Here is a 27,420-nt window from a genome sequence, read left to right as displayed (position 1 = left end):
TAGAGAAAAAATCCTTCATTTTGCCCAGAAGGCTACTTCTATAGGATCAACTAGTCACTTTGAAAAAGATGATAGCTACTTGGGAAGGGAAAAGGAGCTTTCATGGGTATTGAAGGTTATGGAGAAAAGGTAGCACTAAAGATGTAACCAAATTGGCCATTCATTCGATTTAGTAAAGTTTGTAAAAGGAAGCTACAATTAGCATTCAATGAGATTGTCCTTTTCAATGCTTAAAATGAGATTCCTATGCTTCCCCTAATGTATTCTGTTAGCCCCATGAATCAACTAGCTTATTTGCAGGTTCTGAAGAATTCTTCCCCATGTAACATGGAGAGGTTCGACCGGTTTAGACTTCAGAGCAAATTGGAGAGTCCACTATGGACTACCTTAGTTCTTCACAGCAGCACAATCCATAGTTCATGCACACACTTGAAATATGAAAATCTGCCAAATAGCAGGTGGACCAAGTTTAATTGACTTTCTTACTTTGAGACAGAGGGACATGCTTTTCCAAGTCTTGGCTAGAGAAAGAATCATTAAAAGAGCTACTAACGAGAGACGCTGAATCCAAAAACTTGGTCGTACTCCTTGAGAAGCAACTTCAGGAGAGTACTCTTTCCTGCTCCAGAGGGTCCACTAATTACCACTGGTCTGGGTTTTGCCATTGCTGGAGAAATAAAAAACAAAATTACTCAACGCAACAGATGGCTGGAATCTACCATAACATTTGTAGCAAATATTTTATACAAGCAAGATCTATAATAGTTCAAGGTTCCCCATGTATCCAAGTGGAACTAGTTTCTGCATTAGCAGAAAAGAGCTAACCATTCAACATCTGAACTGCAGCGACTGAAATCAAATAACAATAGTGCTAGAGAAAATAATGGGACTGAAAGCCGATTAATCCCCAGGGCCTGATAATTTACATCCCAGGGTACTAAAGGTAGCGGCCTTGGAAACAGTGGATGCGTTGGTCAACACCTTCCAAAATTCTGTAGATTCTGGCAGATTGGAGGGTGGAAAATGTAACCCCACTATTTAAAAAAAGGAGGGGGGGAGAAGAACAGGGAATTACAGACTGGTTAGCCTGATATCAGTAGTAGGGAAAATGCTGGAGTCTGTTATAAAGGATATGATAACAGGGCGCTTAGAAAATATCAATGGAATTAGACAACTTCAACATGGATTTAAGAAAGGGAAATCATGTTTGACAAACCTACTGGAGTATTTTTGAAGACGTAACTAGCAGAATAGATAAGGGAGAACCAGTAGATGTGGTGTATTTGGATTTTCGAAAAGTTTTTGATAAAGTTCTACATAAGAGGTTAGTGTGTAAAATTAAAGCACATGGGATTGGAGGTGATACATTGGCATGGATTGAGAATTGGTTAGCAGGCAGGAAACAGAGTATGAATAAATGGGTCTTTTACATAGTGGCAGGCAGTGTCTAGTGGGGTACCTCAGGGATCAATGCTTGGGCTCCAGCTATTCACAATATATATCAATGATTTGGATGAGGGAACCAAATGTAATATTTCCAAGTTTGCTGACAACACAAAACTTGGTGGGAATGTGTGCGCTGAGGAGAATATTTAGAGGCTTCAAGACAATTTAGACAGATTGAGTAAGTGGGCAAATAAATGGCAGATGCAGTATAATGTAGATAAGTGTGAACCTATCAACTTTGGTAGAAACATAGAATGGCAGTGTATTATTTACATGGTGATAAATTGGGAAATGTTGATGTACAAAGGGACCTGGGTGTCCTTGTACACAAATTACTGAAAGCAATTCAGGTGCAGCAAGCAGTTAAGAAGGCCACTGGTATGTTGGCCTTCTTTGAGAGAGGACTTCAGTACAGAAGCAAGGATGTCTTACTGCAACTGTATAGGGCCTTGGTGAGACCACACCTGGAGTATTGTTTGCAGTTTTGGTCTCTTTACCTAAGAAAGGTTCACCTGACTGCTTCCTGGGATGGCAGGATTGTTGTATGAGGAGAGATTAGGCCAATTCAAAGGAGTTTAGAAGAATGAGAGGAGATCTCATTGAAACAAAAAATTCTGACAGGGCTGGACAGGCTAGATACAGGGATGATATTTCCTTTGTCTGGGGGGTCTAGAACAAGGGGTTACAGTCTCAGGATATGGGGTCGACTGCTTAGGACCAAGTTGAGAAGAAACTTCTTCACTCAAAGGGTGGTGAACCTGTGGAATTCTCTACCAGAAGGCTATGGAGTCCAACTCACTGAATATATTCAAGAAGGAAATAGATAGCTTTATGTATTCTAAAGGTGTCAAAAGGTATGGAGAGAGCACAGGAGTGCAGTATTGAGATAGCAGATCAGCCATGACCTTATTGGATGTCATAGCAGGCTCAAAGGGCCAAATGCCCTATTCCTGCTCCTATTTTCTATGTTTTTATCACCAATCACATTGTGGTTCCAGTCCCAAACCTCAGGATCCCTACAATAAATTCATCAAGTCTTTTGTGCTCTAAGCAGTCATAAAGTTCAAATTTGTGACCATTGTTCTACAGATAATGGAAATTCTTACTTCATGAGGTGAGATTTCATTTCAAAGAGGGAACACTACCAATCTTCTCATTGCAATTTGTACAAGTGTGACTACATCAAAAATCAGTCACTACACTGCAGAGTAACTAATCATATGTATTATGAACATTTTTCATGACACTTTGTCTATTTGGGAATTGGGTTCCAGCGTTATCTAGAACTTCACAGGAAAAATTCCAGCTCCCAGATAATACTAGCTTCCATTAGTAAATTGGCTGGCTGCCCTGGTGTATTGAGGACCTTCCTCAGAATCCAATTACTGCATATATCAACTTGGTTCTGAGTTTTATGTCCTCTTGGATGCACCTTTGCCATTACTCACCGCCAAACAAATCCTGCTCATCTGCCACCCCTATCCCTTAGAAGATATGCACAATTGGTCATTCAAGTGTGGGTTTGAGCTTTTAAGAGGAATGGTGAATAGCGCAACTCAACACAAGATGTTTGACTGCATTGTCACCATCTTTCTGACCCATGGCATGCATGATATACACTATATCTCATTGGATGACAGTTTCACTGTTTGGAGGATAGCAGGTTCAAAAGTAGCTGCCTGCATCTTTGGATCTCAGTCACAGCAAGGGCTAGTAATCACAGGTCCAGACTAATGCTCGGGAGACATGAGTTCAAATCCCAACATGGCTGCTGGAAGAATTAAATTCAATTAATTAATAAATCTGGAATAAACTTCTAGTTTCATTAATAATGATAATGGATTTACCAGATTTTCATAAAAATCCAGCTACTTCACTAATTTTCTTCAGGGGTAGAAATCTGCTGTCCTTACCCGGTCTGGCCTACAGATAGCAAGCAATGTGGCTGACTCTTCACTGCCCTCTGAAATAGCCTAGCAAACTATTCAATTGCGAGTCAGTCACCACCACCTGCTGAAGGGTAACTAGGGATGGGCAATAAATGCTAGCCTTGCCTGTGCTGCTCATATCCCAAGAATGTATAGGAAAAAGCTTGTATTTATATAGGGCCTTTTATAACCTCCCAAAGCAGTCTGCAACCAATTAAATGCTTTTTGAAGTATAGTCACTGTTTATAGTATAGTTTATACAACAGTGAAATAAAATGGGCAAGTAGTGTTTTTCTGTGTTGGCTGAAGGATAAATATTCAAAGCATCAAATCCCACTGGTGTCAGCAAAAGAGTTGGCGGCAGGGTGGGACTCACAGTAATCTATCTTAAAGCAACACAACCAGTGCACTCTATAATTTAATCATCACAGTACAGAAAATTGTCCATTTACTTCAGAGTATATTTATGAGTCTCTATGAACCACAGCAAACATAAAATCGACCAAAAATACAGCAACATCTCCCAATAAAAGCAAGTTACTGCTTCAGCAAAACACAGTGAAGAATAGTTATACAATAAAAAGTAAGCATAAGAATCAATGAAATTGCTCATATGGCCAAAAACAACATGCAGGCCAATCATAATCACCCCAAACTACACCGACGAGTAACTGTCCCGTGTCTTTCAATCTTTCAAGTGTTAGATAGATAGCTCAAAAATTACCTCTAGACAAGGTAATTTTAGAATAACAAACCTTTGCCTTCAATTCTAGGTGTTAAAATAACTATGGGCTGGAAAAGGGACAATTTCAAGTGCCCACAATTAAGATTGAAGATTAAGATTGATTTAAAATATTATTGAAATCCAGCACGTCATCAAAATGTCTCAAAAGTTCTGCTACATCCATCACTCACTCTTCCCATTCTCTTCCATCACATGCCTGTAGCAACACAAACTTTAACTTTAAGTTAAATAAATACCACCATCTAATCCAACGTTTTGATTTCTTAATCCCGCACATTAACAAAAGTCAAAACTATAAAAGGTCATAAAACTAAAGCCACATTCCCGGCAATAGCAACATCATGAGAAGCTAATGTCCTTAACTCCCAACCCGTTGTTAATTTAAACTTGATTTGGGTGCTTAGAGCTCACGCTGCAAGTAAGTGGATTACAACAGCACATGACAAACAGTGTTCACATGCACAAGACATTGAAATAGTTTTAGTGAAGGAGGAGTGAGACAGCACTTCCACACAGCTGCTGTTTCTTTTTGATCTAGAATAATCTTATGTTGACATCCTCTGTCTTTCAAGCGTATCCACCCCCCATCCCCACACCTTCACTCTTCTTCAGTTACCCAAGGTCATTAGTTGCTCGTTTGCTTTTTCTTTCACACTTTCTTCAATTTCAGCAAATTATCAGACTAATTGCCTGACAGAGTACAGGATTTGTTTAATTCATTCACGGGTTGGGGGCATCGCTGGCTAGGCCAGTATTTATTGCCCATCCCTAAATGCCCTAGAGAAGGATGAGCAAAAATGTCCTTCAATTAAATATTGGGAAGACCAAAGTCATTGTTTTTGGCCCCCACTACAAAATCCACTAATTTGCCACCGGTTGCATTCCTCTTGCTCACAACTGTCTGAGGCTGAACCAAACTAACCTTGCTGTCACATCCGATACCAAAATGAGCTTGCAACCACATATCCACACCATCACCAATGCCATCTATTTCCACCTTGGTAACACCATCCACGGTACCTGCATAAGCTCATCTGGTGCTGAGACCCTCATCCATGCCTTTTCTACCTCTTGACTTGTCTATTCCAACAAGCTCTTGGCTAGCATCACATGTTGTCGGCTACACATATCCTAACTCACACCATGTCCAGTTTACCCATCATCTTCATGCACACTGACCTATTTTGGTTCCTGTGCTGATAAAATCTAGATTTTAAAGTTTTCATCTTTATATTCAAACCCCTCCATGGCCTCAGAAATCATTAAAAGTCAAGTTTATTGCATTCAAAGGCAGACTTAGTACATTTGCTGGTTGTAGCAAAATGCTAAATGCAAATAGAACTAATAGATTTGCCTTTTTGTTACAAATAAAATCTTCATGAAATCAATTTGTTTTGAAATTTAATTTTCACTACTTGATAAGGCCATGCAAAGCCCTTAGCAGAATAATCCTTTAAGCTACTGCTGCAGAACACAGTATTGTGGTCTTTACAAAACAGAATACAAGCACTTCAGTTAGCAAAAAGGGAAAGGGGATCGTTTACATGAAAAAACCCCAGCAAAACAGGCAAATTTCTTGACTAAAACAAAAAAACTGCAAATTTCTTGACAATGTTACTTAAGTGGTTGCCTCTACTAACTTAAGCAATGTGCTAACGCCACAACAGTGGAGACAATAGACTGCACTGATAAATAACTTGCTTCCAGTATCTGTATACAATAGGTATAGCATCAATTTATTTATTCTGTTAGCAGTTAGCTTACCACTTAGCCCGACAGGTCCTGCTTTCAGTTCAAGCACAAGCTCTTTGAACACCAAAGCAGAGTGCGGTGGTATTGTAGCACTTCACCAGCCTTAATTACAGATTCAGTTGCTCACGTGGACATGTCTAAATCTTCAAGCATGGCAAAGAGCTAATCTATAGCTAACACAAGGTTAACTCCCTTTAAAGCAAGGTATCCATTCCACATTCGCCTATTTTAAAATTAGTGCGCCCACAGAAAGCTTGTGTTAAATGACAAGTTACACAATTGTGGCTGTTATTGCTCCCCAAAATTAAGTAATATTGGATTATAATGCAAAAGAACATGTACTTAAACTGTTCTATTCTTGCTCTTTTTCTCCAGTATGCAATTCACTGCTGAACCTATACTTGACAGTTTGGACTTCCGATGCTACACAACAAAATAAAATCAGTGGCAGATTCGATAATTTCAACATACAAATAAATCTTGTCCCAAGGAAACCATCAAACTTCTGGCTTCCATTAAGGGCTCTCTTTTGATGTGCACTCCACATGAAAGGCTGCTCAGTGAATAACTAGCTCATTACTGTTTAGAATTAGAAAGCAGTCATTTCTCCATCTTAAAATCTACAAATTATTTCAAACATATACTTGTATTTAAGACCTGAAAAGTACAGGGATGCATGAACACAGGCAGGCATTATTGTGTCAGCATTTTCAAAATAGAATCCAATCAGATCAACTGGATACACAGGGCCAAACCATGCTGGAAAAATAATGTGTTATTGATGCAGGTTATTGGTAATATGCAAATTAGCCAGCACATTTAGGGGATGAAGAGATATTAGGAGCATTGTGGTTGATTTATGGCGCTCCGATGGTTGCTTCAGAGAAATGGCATTTTGCCTATAGCTTCCCAATATTTTTTAAAATGTGCCTATCAAACTCTCTGCAGAAAGTTAGGCTTGATCATGAAGAGCGCAAGTAACCTTTGAACAAAAAATGATCATTGTTAATGCAATATCAACTTCTCTGGCCCAGAAAAGGAACAATTTAGTATTCAGTCTCATTTTTGCACATAAACTGTTGTCAGATATTGCCATATTTTTTAAAGTGTTTCTTAATTTTCCTTTATCTCCCTTTACCCCTTTCAATCCAATCTTTCTTTCCATCTCTTTCAAACCTGATTTGATGCTAGTTTACTCTTCTATTCCGTTATTTTTTCTTTTTCTTAATCCTTAAATCCCAGTAGTTGAGGGCGTGGGGGGGGGGGGGGGGGGGGGGGGGTGTGTGTGGTTGGGGGGTGGAGGGGGGGACAAATTGTTGGTCCTGTCATTTAAGGCCCCAGATGCGTCCACCACATTCCCCATGCCCCAGCTCTCAAAATATTTGAGCTGAAGATTGCAGAAAGTCAGTCAGTCCAATCAGGTGCAGTGAGATGGCTCGCTCCAAATGTTAATGTTTGAGGACAATACCTTTTCTTCCCCACTGCGCATGATTCCATTCTAATTTTAAGTGGTTACTTCCAGAGACAAGTTTAATTTCATACATCAATCATTTTTGAACCAAAGTTTTCCAAAGCCTCATACATGTTTGTATTTTCTCATGTGAGGTAGTGTCTTAGCAAATCAAGGAGATCAAAGTCATTATTCCATAGGGTGGGATCCCATTCTCAGCATGTATAATTGCAGCATTTTTCATATGCTAATAGGAAATTTTGTTTTGAAGTCAATTTTTTTAATGCTTTGAAATAGTTTTACATCTTCCAGGGGATTGACATGCTCATATAGTCATAAGGAGAACCCTACTACCTGGAGATGAACACTAGTCCCCATAAGAAACTGTGTCACTCAGTGGGACTGAAAGCAATAACAGCAACTCCTCTATTAACATTAGATAATAACCAAATCTGTTTGAACGCTGGGGGGTGGGGGGCAGGGTGGGGTGGAATAATGATGATGATTTATAAATGTTCCTCCACCCCCCCCCCCCCCCCCCTCCCCCCCAGGGGAGATACACCAGAAAGATACAAACATGCATGAACAGTGTATCTTCAAATCACATCCTCTCTATTCCTAGTCTCACAGTGCAACTCAGATTAAAAATCAAGCGGAGTTTTGGAAGTGAGAAGAGAAATAAACCAGTGTTACCTTGCTAGTAGTGCAGAGCATCAGTGCTCCAATGCTCTGTGCACGAGTGAAAATTCGCATTTCACTTAACCATTGTGGGCTATTGGCCTAGATGAAAATATACTGCAATACTTATTATCCAGCTTCATTAAGACTACACAGGGGCTCCAGCAGTCTCAAGACAACAGCTATGCTGCAACAGGGTTTGATAGCATTCCTTCGGTATAAAAAAAAGGAGCTCCTACAGGGCAACATGCATATAAGCAACTTCCATATTCATTGCAGCACAATGGATAGTTACTAATCAAAGGTTATCTGCTTGTGTTTCAACCATGTATGCAGGCATCTGTCTATAAAGGATGGTGCATCAAAAAAAAAAAGGCTTTGAAGTAAGGAGTCATTTCCATTTAAAGAAATAATAGGCACCACAACAGAAACTTCAGATCAGACATGGTCACCAGCAAAATATACATAATTTACTTAATTTGATCAGCTTAAGAATTCATGGAAATTTGTTATTATAATCAGATTAAATTGCTCCTGCCAATTTTCAAAATCCCATTTGAATACTTCCTGACTATATTCATTTAGTAGCAGGTTAATGACTATTTACTTGCAATAGCCCCATTAAAACCTCACTTGACTCTTTTTTAAGATCAGGGATGGTTGTAACGAGAGGATTATGTGGGGCTCATTTCTCACAAGTCAAGTCAAGCTAAGAATGTACACTGATATTTAATCCTAAACCTGAAGAGGAGGGTTGGGACACCCAAGTGTCACAATAGGATAGTTAAACCTACAGATGATCCCTACCAACAGCTGACAACAGGAAAATCCAGATAGGTAATTATACATCAGGAACATCCAACCTTTTATAACTGGGAGCGTAAACTGTCAAAACCACATATGATTATGCAGGAATGCAATTTCCCACATAAGAGGCACTCAGGTACAGTGAAATTACCAAACACAAAAGGAACTGAGAAAACACGTACACAAAAAATTACAACTTTCAAATTGGGATGACATACACAAAGGTCATCCCACGCACAGAAAGCAAGACCTCTAAAAATGTGAACAGATACACGTAACAAACCAAACTTCAAACAAAAAAGACCCATTCAAAAATTATAGTATCTCTATCTTGTTCCCAGCACAAAATTTGAAACAAAAACACAAATTGCTGAAAAAACTCAGCAGGTCCGACAGCAGCTATGGAGAGAAAGACAGAGTTAACATTTCGAGTCCGTATGACTCTTCTTCAGAACAAAAATTTGAAAGCTTTGAGTTTTTCTGTGTCTGAAGGAATAATAAAAACTTCCAAGGAATTTCACGGAGTGATTGATAATCAAACGGAATCTGACACCAAGCCACATAAGGAGACATTAGGACAGTTCACAGTAAGTTTTAAAAAGCATTTTAACAAGGGGAAAGCAGAGGGGATTAGGGAGGAAATTCTAGAGCTTATACCTTTAGCAGCTGAAGGCACAGCGAAAGGTGGAGTGATTTAAATCAGGGATTGCAAAAGGTCAGAATTGTAGGAGTGCACTGATCTCAGAGGGTCATTGGGCTGCTGGCGATTGCAGAAATAAGGAGGGATGAGCCCATGGAGCAATATGAAACAAGGATGAAAATTTAAAAAAAAATACATTGCCAGATGGGAGTCAATGCAGGTCAGCAAGCAGAGGGATGGAACAGGACTTGAAGGTTAGGGTACAGGCAGGCTGCAAGACCTCCACTTTCTCTACACCTAATTATGTCAATTAATACATGAAGGGAAAAAAATACACATTGCACAATATCTAAACTGATCTGCTTTGACTATTGAGCTTTACCCTCCCATTGCAGGTGTATTATGGGAGATATTTAAATGTGGCCTCTTTAGGGGCTTAATTTGGTCTTCACTCCTAGCGTGTTAGCTAGTTATCTTTAAATCCAAAATTCAAGAAATTCTCATCACATCCCAAGAAAGTGGAGTTTTCCAGAACATTGTAAAAACTAAAAGCAAAAGCATAACATTTCTAGTCATGGACTAATTTGCTGGCTGCACTAGAAAATTTGATGTAAAAGAAGAGCAATTCATTTACTACGACTAGGCAGCTGAACATGACAAAGTGGTCTTCTAAACACTTGACTTGCAATAGCAATGTCTATTTAAAACAACAGACTTTCAAAATCAGATTGATGACTTTGAAATTACACCAGAGTCACAAAAGCAAACACTCAGGATTTAAGTACAAATTAAGTATTTTCCACAGTCAGCTACAATGACTTGCAAACCAGTTAAATTCAGTAGGTGCAATCACAGTACTCGCACTGACTAAAGTTAAACAGATAGGATTTTCCATGATACAGAGAGAAATTCTTCAGGGTTGTAGGACCAGAGGAAATTTCAGAGATAGGGAGAGGTGAGATTATAGAGAGATTTGAAAATAAGGATGATTTTTTTTAAATGGAGGCTGTGCCAGACCGACTAAGGTCAGGGAGCATGGTTAGGATTCTTGTAGTGAATTCACTAGCTACTATGAAATACAATGAATTGGTCATATATATTTTATTTATTGGTCATCCCTAATTACCCTGAAGGCGTTAAGAATCATACATGGTCCACGTAGGTTCATTTTCTTGAAGAACATTAGTGAACCAGTTTGGATTTTACAACAATCTATAATAACAATTCCCAGTTTTTGTTTGTCTGGACTGTCTTGATTGGTCAGTTTTGGAGCCACATCTGTCAGTGAGTTCAGTTAGTGGGCAGTGCCTGGCGCAGGTGGAGCATGCGGCAGTGATGAGGTTGGTGGTGGGGGGAGTTGTGGGTGGTGTAGGAGAGAGAGAATTGATGGAGGACAAAAACAGCAAAAGGTAACAACAAAGTTACCCTGGTTGGAGAGATTGTTTCATGAGGGATGGGCGGTATTGCAAGAGCAGGATGAAAGGAATGGGATGGGAATAGCATGTGAAAGATGGAATGGCACTCCAGAGGGGGGATGAGATGATAAAATTATGTGCAGCCAGTGGCAGTGACAATTATTTAATACTATTCAAAAGCTACTCTCTGCTAAAAATGAAGATTCACTTGATTTCAATGAAAATGTTTTAGGAAATCTGTCAGCCAAATTAAAAAAAACAAAATCAGCATTGAATCTGTAAACTAATGCATGGAGTCCTTGCGAAGTAATATGATCACTACAGGACATGTACAAGGAGAGCTAGACAAGGATAGGAAGTATGGGAGAGGAGTGAGAGTCTCAGAATTAAAGTTGGGTTGCACCAAAGATGAGCTCTGAGCCCATTCTGCTTCCTGATTGTCATGGCTATTTTAACTGAGCAAGTGAGACAGGAACTGCCATAGTCAATGATGTTGCAGATAACATTAAGATAAGTGGAGGGGATGATCAGAACATGACTGACTATCTGGAAAACTGGGATATGAAGATCAGTAGACTAAAGACCCAATATATGGACTGTCAGTTTGAGCCTAGGGAAGAGGCTCAGAGTAAAGATGTAAAGATTTTGGGCAAAGGCAGGAATAAAGTGAGTAGTTTCAAGTACCTGGGGTCAGTGGTGAGAGAAGATGGACTTATGGGAATGAGAATTAAGCAATGGATTAGCACTGGCTAGAGTAACTGGAAGTACAGTGGAATGTTGAGAGATAAAAAAACTACCGCTGGCACTGAAAGGAAGAATCTACAAGATTCTATAGATGAAGATGATGAATACAGTCTATACCCTCCAGAGTTTTTGTACAATGTAACCCCAATGGATATGCCACGACACAAACATAGTCTTAAGGAAAGAGCAATTATAACGTCGCTACAAAACTTGAATCCTAAACAAGGAAGCTGTTTTTTCAATAATAGATGATGAAATTATAACAGCTGATTTTAAGAAAATAGAGGGTTTATTCCTTGAATAATATCAAGCCCATTAGATGTAAACCTGCCTTTCAACTCAATATAAAAAAAAACTTGACAAAATTTGTCATTACATTCTTAGGCCTGTTTTTACACATGGACAGCTTTATGTAGCCTTATTCAGAGTGAGAAGTTTCGATTCTATTCAAGTCTTTGTTGAGTCTTTTGTGCTCACTAGCTTCCAGTAAAGCAACACGACTTTAAAATACTCATCCTCATTTTCAAATCTCTCCATGGCCTTATCCTTCCCTATCTCTAATTTCCTTCAGCCCCACAATCTTCCAAGATATCCGCGCTCATCTAATTCTGGTCTCGAGTGAGCCTGATTTTAATTTCTCCACCATTGGTTAACATAAAGTTGGAAGTTGTCTTTCAGGTCAGATAAGATGTTACTTCTGAGGCCCACTCAGAATGAACACCACAGATCCTACGGCACTATTTTGAAGACCACCAGAGGCGTTATCCCTGGTGCCCTGGTCAATATATATTATTAGGGTGTCCAGATTTTCAAAAGTCAAAACCGGAACATGTTGAAAAGCCTTGGGAAGGCGAGGCTCCTTGACAGTGTTGGGAATCCAATGGCAGGAGTCTGGGCGAGAGGCAGTTGAAGGTAGGAGATCATGTGACGACATCTCCCAGAATATGTCCAGCCAGAGTTGGGAACCCTATTAAGGCGCCCAATTATTGAAGACAGCAGTTATGAACCACAGGCTATTGTTTCTGCCTCATTTTCTTAAAAGAAATTGAACCAAGGCTTCGTTTGTCACAAGATTCCAGAATCCTCTATGGTGTCCAAGCCAACAACAAGTATAATCATATGATCCCTCAAATCAACATCACAAAAACATCAGAAAAATAATTAATTGGCTGTGAAGTACTTCTGAGGCTTCCGGTGGTTGTGAAAAGCACTGTATAAATGCAAGACTCTCTTTTTTTTCTTTCACGTTATACTTTCACTTACTAATGAATTGGGGACACCAAAGAAGTGAAAGAAATTTATAAAGTGAATGCAAACTTCTATGTAGGGAATCAGGATGAGAAAAGTATTGTTTGTTGAAAGTACTCTTCTGAGGAAAATAATGAATAATTTGACTTAAAAAAAACACTCCCTCAGCATTAAAAGTAAAGGTGAAGGGTAGAACCAACAAGTCCAGGGAATAAAAACAAAAATTGCTGGAAAAACTCAGCAAGTCTGACAGCATCTATGGAGAGAAAGACAGAGTTAACGTGTCGGGGCCAGATGACTCTTCTTGACATCCAGGATTCCCTGGTTCTGAAGGGATATAGAGGATTGGATAATGGGAAAAAAAGGCTTATGGCAGATACAAAGGGCTGAAACAGCAGAAGCCCTAGAAGAGTGTAGAAAATGTAGGGGGTACTTAAAAAAGTAATTAAAAGAGTAAAGAGGGGTCATGAAAAACACTGGTGGGCAAGGTAAAGGAAAATCCCAAGGCATTTTATAAATACATTAAGGACAAGAGAATAACCAGGGAAAGAGTAGGGTCCATTAGGAGCATGCGTGGAGCCAGAGGATATAGGTGGGGTTTTAAATGATTACTTTTCATCTGTAAAACAAAAACAGAATTACCTGGAAAAACTCAGCAGGTCTGGCAGCATCGGCGGAGAAGAAAAGAGTTGACGTTTCGAGTCCTCATGACCCTTCACTCTGGAGAAGGGTGATGTAGGTGTAGAAATCAGGGAGGGGGAATGTATACTTGAACAAATTAGCATTGAAAAGGAGGAATTAGCGGTTTTAGTGGGCTTAAAAGTGGATAAATCCCCAGGCCCAGATGAGATGTTTCCCATTCTGCTATGTAACGCAAGGAAGGAGATTGCAGAGGCTCTGACACTAACTTTCAAATCCTCTCTGGCCATAGGAGAGGTGTCAGAGGACTGGAGGACAGCAAATGTGGTACCATTATTCAAGAAGGGTAGTAGGGGAAAACCAGGTAATTACTGGCCAGTGAGTCTAACATCAGTGGAAGGGAAACTATTGGAAAAAATTCTGAGAGACAGGATTAATTTCCACTTGGAGAGGCAGGAATTAACCAGGGATAGTCAGCATGGCTTTGTCAGCTTGCGATCATGTCTAACAAATTTGATTGCATTTTTCGAGGAGGTGACGAGTTGTGTAGCTGAGGATAGTGCAGTTGATGTAGTCTACATGGACTTCGGTAAGGCTTTTGACAAGGTCCCGCATGGGAGAATGGTCAAGGTGGTAAGAGCCCATAGGATCCAGGACAATTTGGCACATTGGATCCAAAATTGGCTTAATGGCAGGAGGCAAAGGGTGATGGTCGAAGGTTGTTTATTGCGATTGGAAGCCTGTGACGAGTGGCGTACCTCAGGGATCAGTGCTGGGACCCTTGCTGTCTGTAGTGTACGTTAATGATTTAGACATGAATATAAGAGATATGGTCAGTAAGTTTGCAGATGACATGAAAATTGGTAGTGTCATAAATAGTGAGGACGAAAGCCTTAGATTACAGGACGATATGGATGGGCTGGTGAGATGGGAAGAGCAGTGGCAAATGGAATTTAATTCTGAGAAGTGTGAGGTGATGCATTTTGGAAGGATTAACACGGCAAGAGAATACACAATGCATGGTAGGGCCCTAGGAAGTACAGAGGAACCTTGGTGTGACATGGCCATAGATCCCTGAAGGCAGCAGCACAGGTAAATGAAGTGGTTAAGGAGGCATATGGGATACTTACCTTTATTAGCTGAGGCATAGAATAAAAGAACAGGGAGGTTATGTTGGAGCTGTATAAAACGTTAGTTAGGCCAAAGCTAGAGTACTGTGTGTAGTTCTGGTCACCATACTATAGGAAGATTGAACCGGAGAGGGTCCGGGAGAGATTCACCAGGGTGTTGCCTGGGCTGGAGCATTTCAGCTATGAAGAGAGACTGGATAGGCTAGGGTTGTTTTCCTCTGAGCAGAGAAGGCTGTTTCAGGTACATTGCTTGTTCTTTAAAAAAGAGTAACAACAATAAAAAAATTACCCTATCACAAAGGTCTAACTTTAATTGAAAATATATTAAAAACTATTCCAAAGTATTAAAATAATCAGCGAGTCGTCCCACCCTGAGTGCATAGCCTCATCCAACAAACTCCTTTTAAAAGTTCCCATGGAGAAAAGCACAAATGAATTTAGGAGTCAATTTGTCCTGCATCTGAGGGGTGGTAGCCTTTTCCCTGAACACAATCAGCAGTAGTACTAAGACAAGGGGTGATTCCCATTGTTCATGGCACTCATTACTTTTGTCAAAATCCTTCGAGAGCATATTTTGTCAAGAGAGGTTTGCTCATCAAATATCTATCCTGCCTGGTTCAATAATCACTGTATCTTTAAAGAGTCTGGTTTCCTCAGAAAATAGTGCCAGGCAAGACGTCCAAAAAGGATAGCACTCAACTATAGCCATATAGAAAAGCTCCATGATTGTAGGGTCTACACAAAAGGATTTTAATTTTCTGATAGTATAATCGTGTATGTCCCTTGGCCACCACATCTGTGCAATTCTCCAATTCAACTTATCATCCACTTTGAGTCTTAGATACTTGTAGTTAGTAACTATTTCAATATCCACATCATGAATGCTCACAGAGATATCATTAACTGACTTTCTCCAAAAATCTACAACTAGTTCTTTCATCTTTTCATTTTTAAGAGAATTGTTATCACACCATTTTATGAACTTCACCCCATTCCTATAGTTTACATCATTATTCCTAGGTGTCCCACAAGTATTGCATCATCAGCATACTTAAGGATCATTATGTTGTTGTACTCTGTACCAGCAGGTCAAGAATCAGCAGATAAATTAGCCTTGACAGCATCAGCAATTAAACACTCCACTTAACAATGGAATAACAATTGCCACACCAAGTTCACCAAAAAGAAAATTGCAACATAGTTGAGATTACAAGCTCCAGTGCTATCAAATGCTTGTCTCTAAATTAATCTCTCATATTATCAGCAGTTCAGAACAGCATAGTCTCTTTATTTCATCAAGAGTTAAAGCATGAAGGACACTTACTCTTGCTCTGTGCTGTTCGGCATGGCTTCTTCCTCAAAACACACCCTGCTACGGTTAGCAGCTTCATTACACAGTTGAAGTACATGGGGTCATGCGCAAAGGACTCCAACAAACAGACACGTACAATTCTACTGGAAAAGCAGGATCAGAGTGGGTCTGAATCTCCAAAGAGCAAGCACCAAGCCAAGCAGTTGCTTCCTGGTGTCTATCCTGTTACTGATAACTCGATAATTATCAAACATCCCACAGCAATCACTCTGCTCCCCTCAACTGGAAGCACCCTTCTTAAACATATTCCATCACAAGCAAATTTAATTTACATCTGTAATGCAATTAATCTACATCGCAAATTGTTAGTCATGTGCTTCTGACAAAATCTAAAGCTCGTGTACCCCAAAATAGATCTGGCTTAAATATTTTTTAATGCTTATTCACAAACTAAGCCCTCTGTCAAAAGTTCCTAATCACACATTGCTACACAGTGAAGAAATGCTGCCCATAACTGCACTGCTTTATCATGCGGAGATGCCATTGTTTTTTCTTCCTGTCATGTATTCAATTACATTGCAGATATTAGATTAACAGTGAAACAGGGAAAGTTTGAAACCCTACTGATTTTCACCCACAAAAGGATGGCGTACATGACTATACAGCTACAACCACATCTTTAAAATTCAGCCCCTGGGCTTTGGAACCAGTTTTAAAATAGCCAACCAAAGGCTGAAGCATCTATCTATCTGACTTGACATCAGTGCCTAGCATCTCCACTTGGAGTCAGAAAGCCATGCATTAAATCCCCACTCCAGGTACTTGAGCAAAAATTCAGGCTGACAGTCCCAGTGAAATACTGGGAGAGTGTTATACTGTTGGATGTGTCAACTTTCATTATTTTCATTCATTCATGGGAGATGAGCTTACTGGCAAGGCAGCATTTGATGCCCATCTATAATTTCCCTTGAGGAGGTAGTGGTGAGCTGCCTTCTTGAGTTACTGCAGTCCACGTGGTGGAAGTACACTCAGAGTGCAGGGTGGACTGGGCTGGGTGTATCTTTGGACAGGTTGTGCATAGGCTGATGTGGGGTGGTCCAACCAGTTTTATTCTTATACGATTTTTCTGTAGCAATTTGATACAACTGAGTGGCTTGTTTGACCATTTCATGGGGGAAATAAAAGTCAACCACATTGCTGTGGCTGCAGAGTCACATGTAGGCCAGACCAGATACAGACAACTTTCTTCCCTAAAAGAACTAATGAGCCAGATGGTTTTTATGACAATCAGTAGTTTCATGGTTAGCATTACTGAGACAAACATTTTAATCCTGATTTATTAATTAATCGAATTTAAATTCCACCAGCTGTCGTGGTGGGATTTGAACTCAGGCCTACAGAGCTTTAGTCTAGGCCTCTGGATTACTTGTCCATTAACATTATCATATGCTACTGTAAGAGACATATAATCATCTTAAGAGACATTAAACCGAGGTCTTGCTGCCTTCTCAGGTGGATATATATTCAAAAAGCACAGAAGTTTCCCATTTTCCCTGCCAATATTTATTCCTCAATACCACTAAAATTATCTGGTCATTTGGGAAAATAGTGGTGTAGCGGTAATGTTATTGGACTAGTAATCCCAAAGCTGGTGGAATTTAAATTCAATCAATAAATCCGGAATTGAAAGCTAGTCTCAGTGATGGTGACCATGACAACTATTACTGATTTCAAAAACCAATCTGGTTCACTAATGCCCTTTAGGAAAGGAAATCTGCCAACCCCCTACCTGATCTAGCCTACATGTGACTGGAGACCCACAGCAATGTGGTTGACTCTTAACTGCCCTCTGAAATGGCCTAGCAAGCCACTCAATTTAAGGACAATGAATGCTGGCCTTGCCAGCAAAACCCACACCCCAAGAAAGAATAAAGAAAAAAAATCTCATTGCTAAACATGGGTCCTCACTGGATGTAAAATGGCTGACACATTCACCTACATTACAAGAGTGAGTATACTCCAAAAGTATTACTTTGACTATGATGTCCTAAGGTCACAGAATTGTTACGGTGTAGAAGGAGGCCACTCAGCCCATGTAAGACATGATATGAATACAAATTCTTTAAGAAGTCATTTGACTAGTTCCTATTTTAATATTACTCCACCGGCGGCTCGTGCTTTCATCTGCCTGCAGCCTAAACTTAAATTCACTCCCTAATTCTTTCTACCTCTTACTGCTCCTTTAAGATGTTCTGAAAAACTACCTCTGAACAAGCTTTTGTTCATCTATCTTAATAACTCCTTATGCGCACCAGTGTCATAGTTTGTTTGGTAACACTCCTGTTATGTGCCTCAGGGTATTTTACTACGATAAAGGCACTGTCTAAATGCAAGTTGTTGTTGTGGGTCAACGTTAGACAGTTACTTCAGGCTAACCCTTCACAACTGCAAAGCAATCAGGAGTAAAATGAGCCAGGGATTTAATGCCTTCAGAAAGTCAAGATATATTGCGAATGCAGATTACCATCAGCCGCCAATTAAGTTTTAGTCCAGAAAGAATTGGAACAAATTTATTACAAATAATTTTGTTTCACACACTTGAATCATTTCCTTTACAACTCCAATGTTCTGCCAACTACAAATATCGGGCTAACAGTCTAAGGCTGGTACTCTCCTCAGTCAGGACTGTGGACAGTCAATAAGTGTAACAAGCTAATGATGCACCCATTATTTTAGACAATACCAAGCAACTGTAAAAATATGCACATCATGTGGAACATCATTGGTCCAGTACAGGAATAAGAAAGTTACCTGATCGAGTTAGTACACTTAGGCTATCTGTACCTTGCTTGTCCTGCTTTCTACTCTTAATTAGCACATTCCTTAGATAATATCATCACCTTCAACAGCTCTTTGTCCGTTTTGTCTATCTCCACCTATCACTGGCCCTCTATCCAGCTCTACCCTACCCCCTACCCCCACTTAAACCAGCTTATATTTTACCTCTTTTCTATTTTTACTTAGTTCTGTTGAAGAGTCATACGGACTCGAAATGTTAACTGTGTTCCTCTCCGCAGATGCTGCCAGACCTGCTGAGTTTTTCCAGGTATTTTTATTTTTGATTTAGTACACTTGATACCTTATTGGATCTTTAATATAATAGTGTTGACGTAGAGTCCTATCCATGTCACAGGCTAACAAACTGTACATTAATATTGCACAGAAATTGTTGAAAGGTTGTGTAAGATACATGAAAGCTCTTGCCCAAATGTGCTAAAGTTGTACGAACAGAACTGATCACCTCACTCATGAGCTTATGTCTACCTTCAGCTGGGAGAATCTCTTGCACATCATGCACAAGTGCAAAACATGGATAAGAAGCTGCTAAGACATGGGCAAATGCAATAGACAGATTCTTTCACTGGTGCATTTTAAAAGTCCTGAAATGTACAAAAGTTCACATGACCTTAAATAAATTGGGCATCAATATATATAAATAAGGACCTTTAAAGTCAGTTTTTATTGTCGATTTAAAAACCCACGTTTTTATTTTAATCAAAAGCCAGGAAAGAGTGAGTGAAAAAAACAGAGCCCAAGTAGCTGGGGAAAATTCTGTGCAAGGCAGTAATATTAGCTTTATTCTGTATATCACCAAACTGTAAAAAAAACAAGCAATAAATTATATTTGTCATAAAATACTCGCTGACTATATCACAACAGTAATTGACTTAAACACCCAAGCTAACATTAAAATATTAGCAATTCATCCCACGGGATCCATAAAATTCTAATTTGCAACCATCTCCATTATCTAAATTAATAGCTGTTACCACTGGATGTTGTAACTATTTAGAGTACTGAAATAGGCCAACTAGCTCAACCAGTCTATGCTCCATATGAGCTCCTCCCACCATTCCAAATTCAACATATTTTACTATTGTCTTCTCCGTTCCTTAAACGCACCCTTGCCATTTGCCTCAATTGACCACCACAGTGCAAACCATTGTCTTAAGAGACAAAAGGCTGCCACTATTTGCCCCAACTATTCCTTGTAGTAGGGAGTTGCACATTCTAACCACTTTGGGTGAAAAAGTTTCTCCTGAATTTATTACTGGATTTATCAGTGACTACCATATTTACATCTCCTCACAGCACCCAAACTTTCACAAAACAATTCAAACCTTGGCCTTGACAAGAGATCTTTTACAGCAACCAAAACACGCAGGGTGGATGTAACTTCTCTTCTTCAAGACAATACTTCTGACCACACAGCTTCATGACTAGTCAACTTAGATTATGGGCATGTCCCAGACTGGGGCTTTAATATGTAGCCTCTAGCTCATTAGATCATTAACGCACACTGGCTTGGGTCCTCAGTCTGCAAATAGCAGGGACCAGGAACTCAATGTTACATTTCATGCTGATCTGTGCTACTTCTTGAAAGTGCTCTGCAATCATCCTGCTGGACATGCATAATATCCATGGATCAATGGAGAGCTTCAACAGCAAGCATCCTCTACAATTCACTCAATCAAGACAGGCATCAAACCCTGGATTATTGATCTTTTGTTCACATATCTGGCCTCTAGAAACTGTCATCCTAAGCCTCTGCACATCTGATCCATTATCTGACAGACATTTTCATTCAGTGTGGTGCAAAGAGCTGTGTGGGTCCTCTCAAATTGAAGGCCAAACACCAGGTTCACTGATCACATTAGGGGAACTGGAACATTCAATCAGCTGGCATTGCCTCCAAAGCACAGCAATAAGTCCTCCCTGTATCCCAGCAATTTCTCTTCTCTTCCCCCACCCCCGTCACAAATTCATCTCACAGCACAGTCCTAGATCTTGCACTTGGCATGATGGGAACCCTTCAGTTGTATGCTAGGAATGTCAAAACAGGAGATAGCTTCTTGAGCACACATCTTACTTGATAAACCACAAGCTTAACCTGTATTCTTTGATAAAAGATAACTTTTATCCATTTCCAGCATAGCACCAAAACGGTGTCATGCTAAAAATTTGACTAGAGTACTAGCATGAATTGATAAATAGGGCAGAAACCAAGTGTAGCTTCCAATCAGTGAGACTGCCTCTTGAGCCATAAAATTCCACATTTCCTACCATATTCCACCATAACAAGTTATATGTTTATAAAAGTGGCCATATTGGACTTAAAACATTAACTCTGTTCCTCTCTCCACAGATGCTGCTAGACCTGCTGAATTTTTCAGCATTTTCTGCTTTTAATTACACAAAACAATAATATGTCTTTGCCCATACCAAATACTGAACACCTTGTGTACTTCCAACAATATCTACTTTTGATTCTAGGATGTAATTTCATCTACACCCCTCTGCCCCCCGCCCACCCCATCCCCCATTGTCTTTTTCCATCGGTTGGCTAGCTGTCCAGGAAGGAACATGCAGAACCATAATACAACTTAATTTGAAGTACTTAATTTGTAGAATCATCAGATTCATAAAAGGAGCTTATTCAGTCCATCACATCAGCACTGGTACATTGAAAGAACTATCCAATTCATCCAGCTCTTTCCCCACAGTCCTGTGTTTCTTTTCTATGTGTACATCCAATTCACTTTTGAAAGTTATTACTGAATTTGCTTCCACCATCCTTTCTAGGAGTGCATTCCAGATCATGACTCTCTACAGAAATATGTTTCTTTTGCAGTTATCTTAATGTTTTTTTAATTGCACTAAGTTTGCACTTTGGTAGGAGGAATAGTGAGGCAAAATATCATTTAAATAGACAGGCTGCAGAATGCTGCAGTAGAGAAAGATCTGGGTGCCCTTCACATGAAACACAAAACATTACCTTGCAGGTACAACCAGCAATTAGAAAAGCAAATGGAAAAATGGCTTTTGTTGCCAGAGGATGGAGTATAGATGTAGGGAAGTCTTGCTTCAACCCTACAGGGAACAGGTGAGATCACACCTGGAGTATTACTGTGTAGTTTTGGTCTCCTTATTTAAGAGGGGATATAATTGCATTGGAGGCTGTCAGACTTGAAACTTACAAGATTCTGAGGGGACTTGGCAGGGTTGATGTCGAAAGGATGTTTCCTAAATTGGAAGTCAGCTAAAACAAAGGCCAGCATCAAATTATGTTAAAATGACAAAATTAAAGGCACTCTGAATACACAGCATTCACAACTAGATAGATGAATTGATGGCACAAATAGAAGTAAACAGGCATGAACACATTGCCATTATAGAGACATGGCTGCAGGTTGACCAAGGCTGTGAACTGATTATTCGAGGGTATTTGACATTTAGGAAGAATAAGCAAAAAAGTTAAAGGAGCTGGGATAGCACTTTTAATAAATGATGAAATCAGTACATTAGTGAGAGAGGATCTTGGATTGGAAGGTCAAGATGTAAAATCAGTTTGGATCAAGCTAAGATAAAGCAAGGGGCAGCAAACATTGGTCCGAGTTATTTATAGGCCACCAAGCAGCAGTGGTAATGTAGGGCATGTAACAAGGGTATTACAGAGGTGAGGTGAGAGTGACTGTCCTTAACATCAAGGCAGCACTTGATCGAGTGTGGCATTCAAGAAGCCCTAACAAAACTGGCATCAATGGGAAATGGGGGAAAATTCTCCACTGGTTGGAGTCATAACCTAGCACAAAGGAAGATGGTTGTGGTTGTTGAAGGTCAATCATTTCAGTCCAGGACATCACTGCAGGAATTCCTCAGGGTAATGTCCCAAGCCCAACCATCATCAGCTGCTTCATCAATGACCAGATCAGAAGCGGCCTCCATCATAAAGTCAGAAGTGCAGACGTTTGCTGATGATTGTACAATGTTCAGCACCATTTGTAACTGCTCAGATACTGAAGCAGCCCATGTCCATATACAGCAAGATTTGGACAATATCCAAGCTTGGGTTGATGTATGGCAGTAATTGTAATTTGCCATTTAAGTGCCAGTCAATGACTATCTCCAACAAGAGAGAATCTAACCATCAATGTTCAATGACATTACCATTGCTGAATCCCCCAACATCAATATCCTCGCATTATCATTGACCAGAAAGTGAAATGAACCAGCCATATAAAAACTGTGGCTATAAAAGCAGGTCAGAGACTGGGAATTTTGCCACGAGTAACTCACCTCCTGACTGCCAAAGCCTGTTCACCATCTACAAGGCACAAGTCAGGAGTGTGATGGAATACTCTCCACTTGCCTGGATGATTGTAGCTCCAACACCACTCAAAAGCTTGACACCATCCATGGCAAAGCAGCCTGCTTAACTATCCACCACCTTCAACATTCACTTCCTCCACCAGCGACGCACACTGGCAGCAGATGCACTGCAGCAACTTAGCAATGCTCCTTCAACAGCAAACCTACGGCCTCTACCGCGTAGAAGGACAAGGGCAGCAGATGTATGGAAACACCACCATCTGCAAGTTCCTTGCAATCCACACACCATCCTGACTTGGAACTATAGTGCCGTTCCTTCACTGTCACTCGGTCAAAATCTTGGAACTCCATTCCAAATAGTACTGTGGGTGTACCCACACCACAGGGGCTGCAGCAGTTCAAGACGGCAACTCACCACCATCTTCTCAATGGCAATTAGAATTGGGCAATAAATGCTGGCCTAGCCAGTGTCACTGACGTCCCATGGAAGAAACAAAAAAGCATAGAGGATTGCAGCCTACATATAGACCGGGTAAACCAAATTAGCACTAATGCTGTGGAAGACGAATTTCTGGAATGCATACAAGATGATTTTCTAGAATAGTATGTTAAGGAACCAACTATTTTAGATCTAGTATTGTGCAATGTAAAAGGGCTATTAATAATCTCTTTGTAAAGAAGTCTTTAGGGAAGGTTGACCATAATATGATGGGATTTTACATTAAAATTGAAAGCGATGCATTTCAATCCGAAACTAGGGTCTTAAATCTAAACAAAGGAAACTACGAAGGTACAAGGAGCAAACTGGCTATGGTAGATTGGGAAACTACAACAAAAGGTATGCCGGTAGACAGGCAACAGCTAGCATTTAAGAATTAGTACATGGTTTGCAACAAACTTACATTCCTGCGGGCACAAAAAACCAACAGAAAGGCAATCCAACCATGACTAACAAGAGAAGTTAAAGACAGTATTACATCAAAGGAAGAGGCTTAGAAAGTTGCCAAAAAAAAGTAGTAAGTCTGAGGATTGGGACCATTTTGGAATTCAGCAAAGGAGGAGCAAGAAACTGATAAAGAAAATTAAATTAGAACGAGAGTAGACTCGCGTGAAATCTAAAAATGGATGGTAAAAGCATCTATAGACACGTAAAAAGGAAGATTAGATAAGACAAATGTGGGCCCATTACAGTCAAAGATGGCAGAATTTATAATGGAATAAGGAAATAGCAGAGAAACTAAACAAATACATTGCATCTGCCTTCATGGAGGAAAGCACAAAAAAACCTCAAATACTAGAGAACCAAGGGATCAGTGGGAATGAAATTAGTATTAGTAAAAAGATAGTACTGGAGAAATTAATAGGACTGAAAGTTGACAAATCCCCTGGACCTGATGATCTACTCCCAGAGTGTTGAAAGAAATGGTGGTAGAGATAGTAGATGGACTGGTGATCATCTTCCAAAATTCTATAGGTTCTGGAACGATTCTTGCAGACTGGAAGGTTGCAAAGAAAAAGAGGGAGAGTATAAACCGGGAACTACTACCTGTTAGCCTGACGTCAGTTGTAGGAAAAGTGCTGGTGCTAGAATCTATTATAAAGGATGTGATAGCTAGACACTTAGAAAATAAAGGTAGGATTGGGTAGAGTCAACATGGATTTATGGAAGGGGAAGGAGTTTTTGAGGATGTAACTAGCAGGATAAGGGGAAACCAATGGATGTGGTGTAATTGGATTTTCAGAAGACTTTCAGTAAGGTCCCCACATGAGGTTAGTAAACAAAATTAGAACACATGGGATTGGGGATAATAGGCTGACATGGATTGAGAATTGGTTAACAATTCCAAAATGGGAATGAATGGGCCATTCTCAGGTTGGCAGATTGTGATTAGTGGAATACTGCAACAATTAGTGCATGGGCTCAAGCTATTCACAATCTATATGAATGATTTGTATGTGGGGACCAAATATAATATTTCCAAGTTTGCTGATGACACAAAACTAGGCAGGAATGTGAGTTATGAGGAAGATGCAAAGAGGCTTGAAAGAGATTTCGACATGGTAAATGAGTGGGCAAGAACATCATAGATGGAATAACTGTGGAAAAATGTGAAGTTATCCACTTTGGTAGAAAAACAAAAGTGCAAGGTGAGAGATTGGGAAGTGTTGCTGTCCAAAGGGACTTGGAAGTCCTTGTTTACAAGTCCCTGAAAGGATTCAGGTGCAGCAAGCAATTAGGCAAATAGTATGCTGACCTTTATTGCAAGGGAGTGGAGTACAGAAGTCTTGCTTCAGCCTGATAGGGAACAGGTGAGATCACACCTGGAGTAGTACAGTGTATAGTTTTGGTCTCCTTATTTAAGAAGTGATATAATTGCATTGGAGGCTGTCAGAGAAGGCTCAGAGTAAGGGGTAGGCTATTTAGGACTGAGAAGAGGAATTTCTTCAATTAGAAAGTGACGAATCTTTCGAATTCTCTGCCCCAGCGTTGCGGAGGCTGAGTCATTGAGTATGTTCAGGACAGAGATTGATCGATTTCAAGATAGTAAAGACATCAAAAGATATGGAGATAATGCAGGAAAATGGAAAATAGGAGGAAAATCCTCCTTATAACTCACCTTCCTGTCTACTTTTGCATCATCAGCAAACTTGGAAATATTATATTTGGTCCCCATATCCAAATCATTCATATAGATCGTGAATAGCTTGGGCCTATGCACTAATGGTAGATCATCAGCCATGATCTAACTGAATGGCAGAGCAGGCTCAAGGAGCCAAATATCCTACTGCTGCTACGTTCTTCTCATGGGCAAATCTAGACCAAGGAGGGCATTATTTCAGAATGAGGCGTTTCCATTTACAATGAGGAATTTATTCCAGAGGATTGTGAATCTTTGGAATTCGCTAGACAGCGGTGGAGGCTTGACCAGAAACAGATCTTTGGACAAGAGGGGTGTCAAGGGTAATGGGGAATAGACAGGAGAGTTCAGGCCAGGGTCTCATCAACGTGGTCTCGCTGGTTTGTCACAGCCTCCTAGTCCTACTTTTTAAATTCAATTAAGTGGATAAAATGCTGAATGGAGAGTTGCAGTATTCGGGCGGGAGTAACTAGGTGGGGATGATGAAGGGTGCAGAGGAATTGCTTCCAAGCCCCGACCACTTGATTGTCACACCTCATGCCCCCCTACAAATGGATGATTGACACCTTAACCAACCAATAGAGGGCCGTAGATACACACGGCGCGCTGCCCGAGGACGTCTAACGCGTCTGGAGGGGCGGGACCTCCAGCCGGCACAAGCCGGCACCAGCCTCCTCCCGCACGCTGTGATTTATCCCCGCTCTAAACGCCACGTCCCTTCATTTCACCTCAATGAATTCTACAAAGGCCGCAGTAAATAGCACGGGGAATCCGCCTGCTTCACCTCGTCGTCTGATGAAGTTTGAGATGTGCCGTACCAGCATGAAAGAGGGAAGCCGCACATCCTTTAAGGCAGCTCCGCTGCACAATTTTAACGGTTCCGGCTCGCGCCTCACTTCGGAAAGCGGAAGTCGAGGGCCTCAGATCGCCGTGGCTTCAGCCGTCACTTCCGGTCTTTGCCCTACCGCCCCCAGTTTGATTGACAGGATAAGTGTTGTGAAAGCATCGGAGTCGTTGAAGAAAGACTTACTTTTATATAGCACCTTTCATAACCATAGGCCTTTCCAGCCAATGAAGCATTTTTGGAAGCACAGTCACTGATGTAATATAGGAAACGTGGCAACCAATTCACACACAGCAAGCTCCAACAAACAGCAATGTTATAGTAATAGTAACCAGATAATCTGTGATGTTGATTGAGAGATATAATATTATGGATGACTGGACTTTGCCTGGGATTTAAGCGTCCCAGTGTACCAACAGTTTTCTCCAATTTGTTCAAGTGTACCGGTTTTCAACTTTTGTTTTACGCGAACCTTAAATCAGAGATTTCTCAGTCATAGTCATAGAGGCCTACAGCACAGAAAAAAGGCTCTTCAGCCCATCGAGTCAAACAAGTACCTAACTATTCTAATCCCATTTTTGATTTCTGTCAGCACTTCATCTTTCCTTGTGCGAGGTATCATCGTCTCTTCACTTCCTCTCCCGAGTCCCCTCCCCTTTACCCCACCCCTCACGTTCCATTTATGATCAACAGACTCAAAAAAAAAAATCCCTCTCACGCTGTGATGCACTTTGTGAATCAGAATGCCACCCACTGGCCTACCATTAAGCAGCTGCGCCATGATACTCCTGCATATGCAGAAATCCTTTCACTGTAATCCAGAGCTGGAAGGG

General features: G+C 40.4%; 1 protein-coding gene across 4 annotated transcripts in view; it reads right to left on the bottom strand.

The window, feature by feature from the left end:
- LOC121276202 (guanylate kinase-like) overlaps positions 1-26,662 on the bottom strand; it is a 45,513-nt gene extending 18,851 nt beyond the window's left edge. The window contains exons 1-2 of one of the 4 annotated variants that reach the window (XM_041184348.1): positions 26,528-26,662; positions 554-667 (exon numbers count right to left, since the gene is read on the bottom strand). In XM_041184348.1, coding sequence (XP_041040282.1) covers positions 554-667; positions 26,528-26,567 — 154 coding nt within the window. In that variant the 5' untranslated portion in view covers positions 26,568-26,662. Of the gene's footprint in view, positions 1-553; positions 668-5,883; positions 5,943-26,471 lie in introns of those variants that run through there. The other 3 variants (XM_041184347.1, XM_041184345.1, XM_041184346.1) reach the window with 3 other exon arrangements.
- Positions 26,663-27,420: the final 758 nt, after the last annotated feature.

This window comes from Carcharodon carcharias, chromosome 3 (genome assembly GCF_017639515.1).
Source record: "Carcharodon carcharias isolate sCarCar2 chromosome 3, sCarCar2.pri, whole genome shotgun sequence".
Taxonomy (NCBI): domain Eukaryota; kingdom Metazoa; phylum Chordata; class Chondrichthyes; order Lamniformes; family Lamnidae; genus Carcharodon; species Carcharodon carcharias.
The sequence above is the reverse complement of the archived record's forward strand: the minus strand, read 5'-3'. Positions and strand labels throughout refer to the sequence as shown.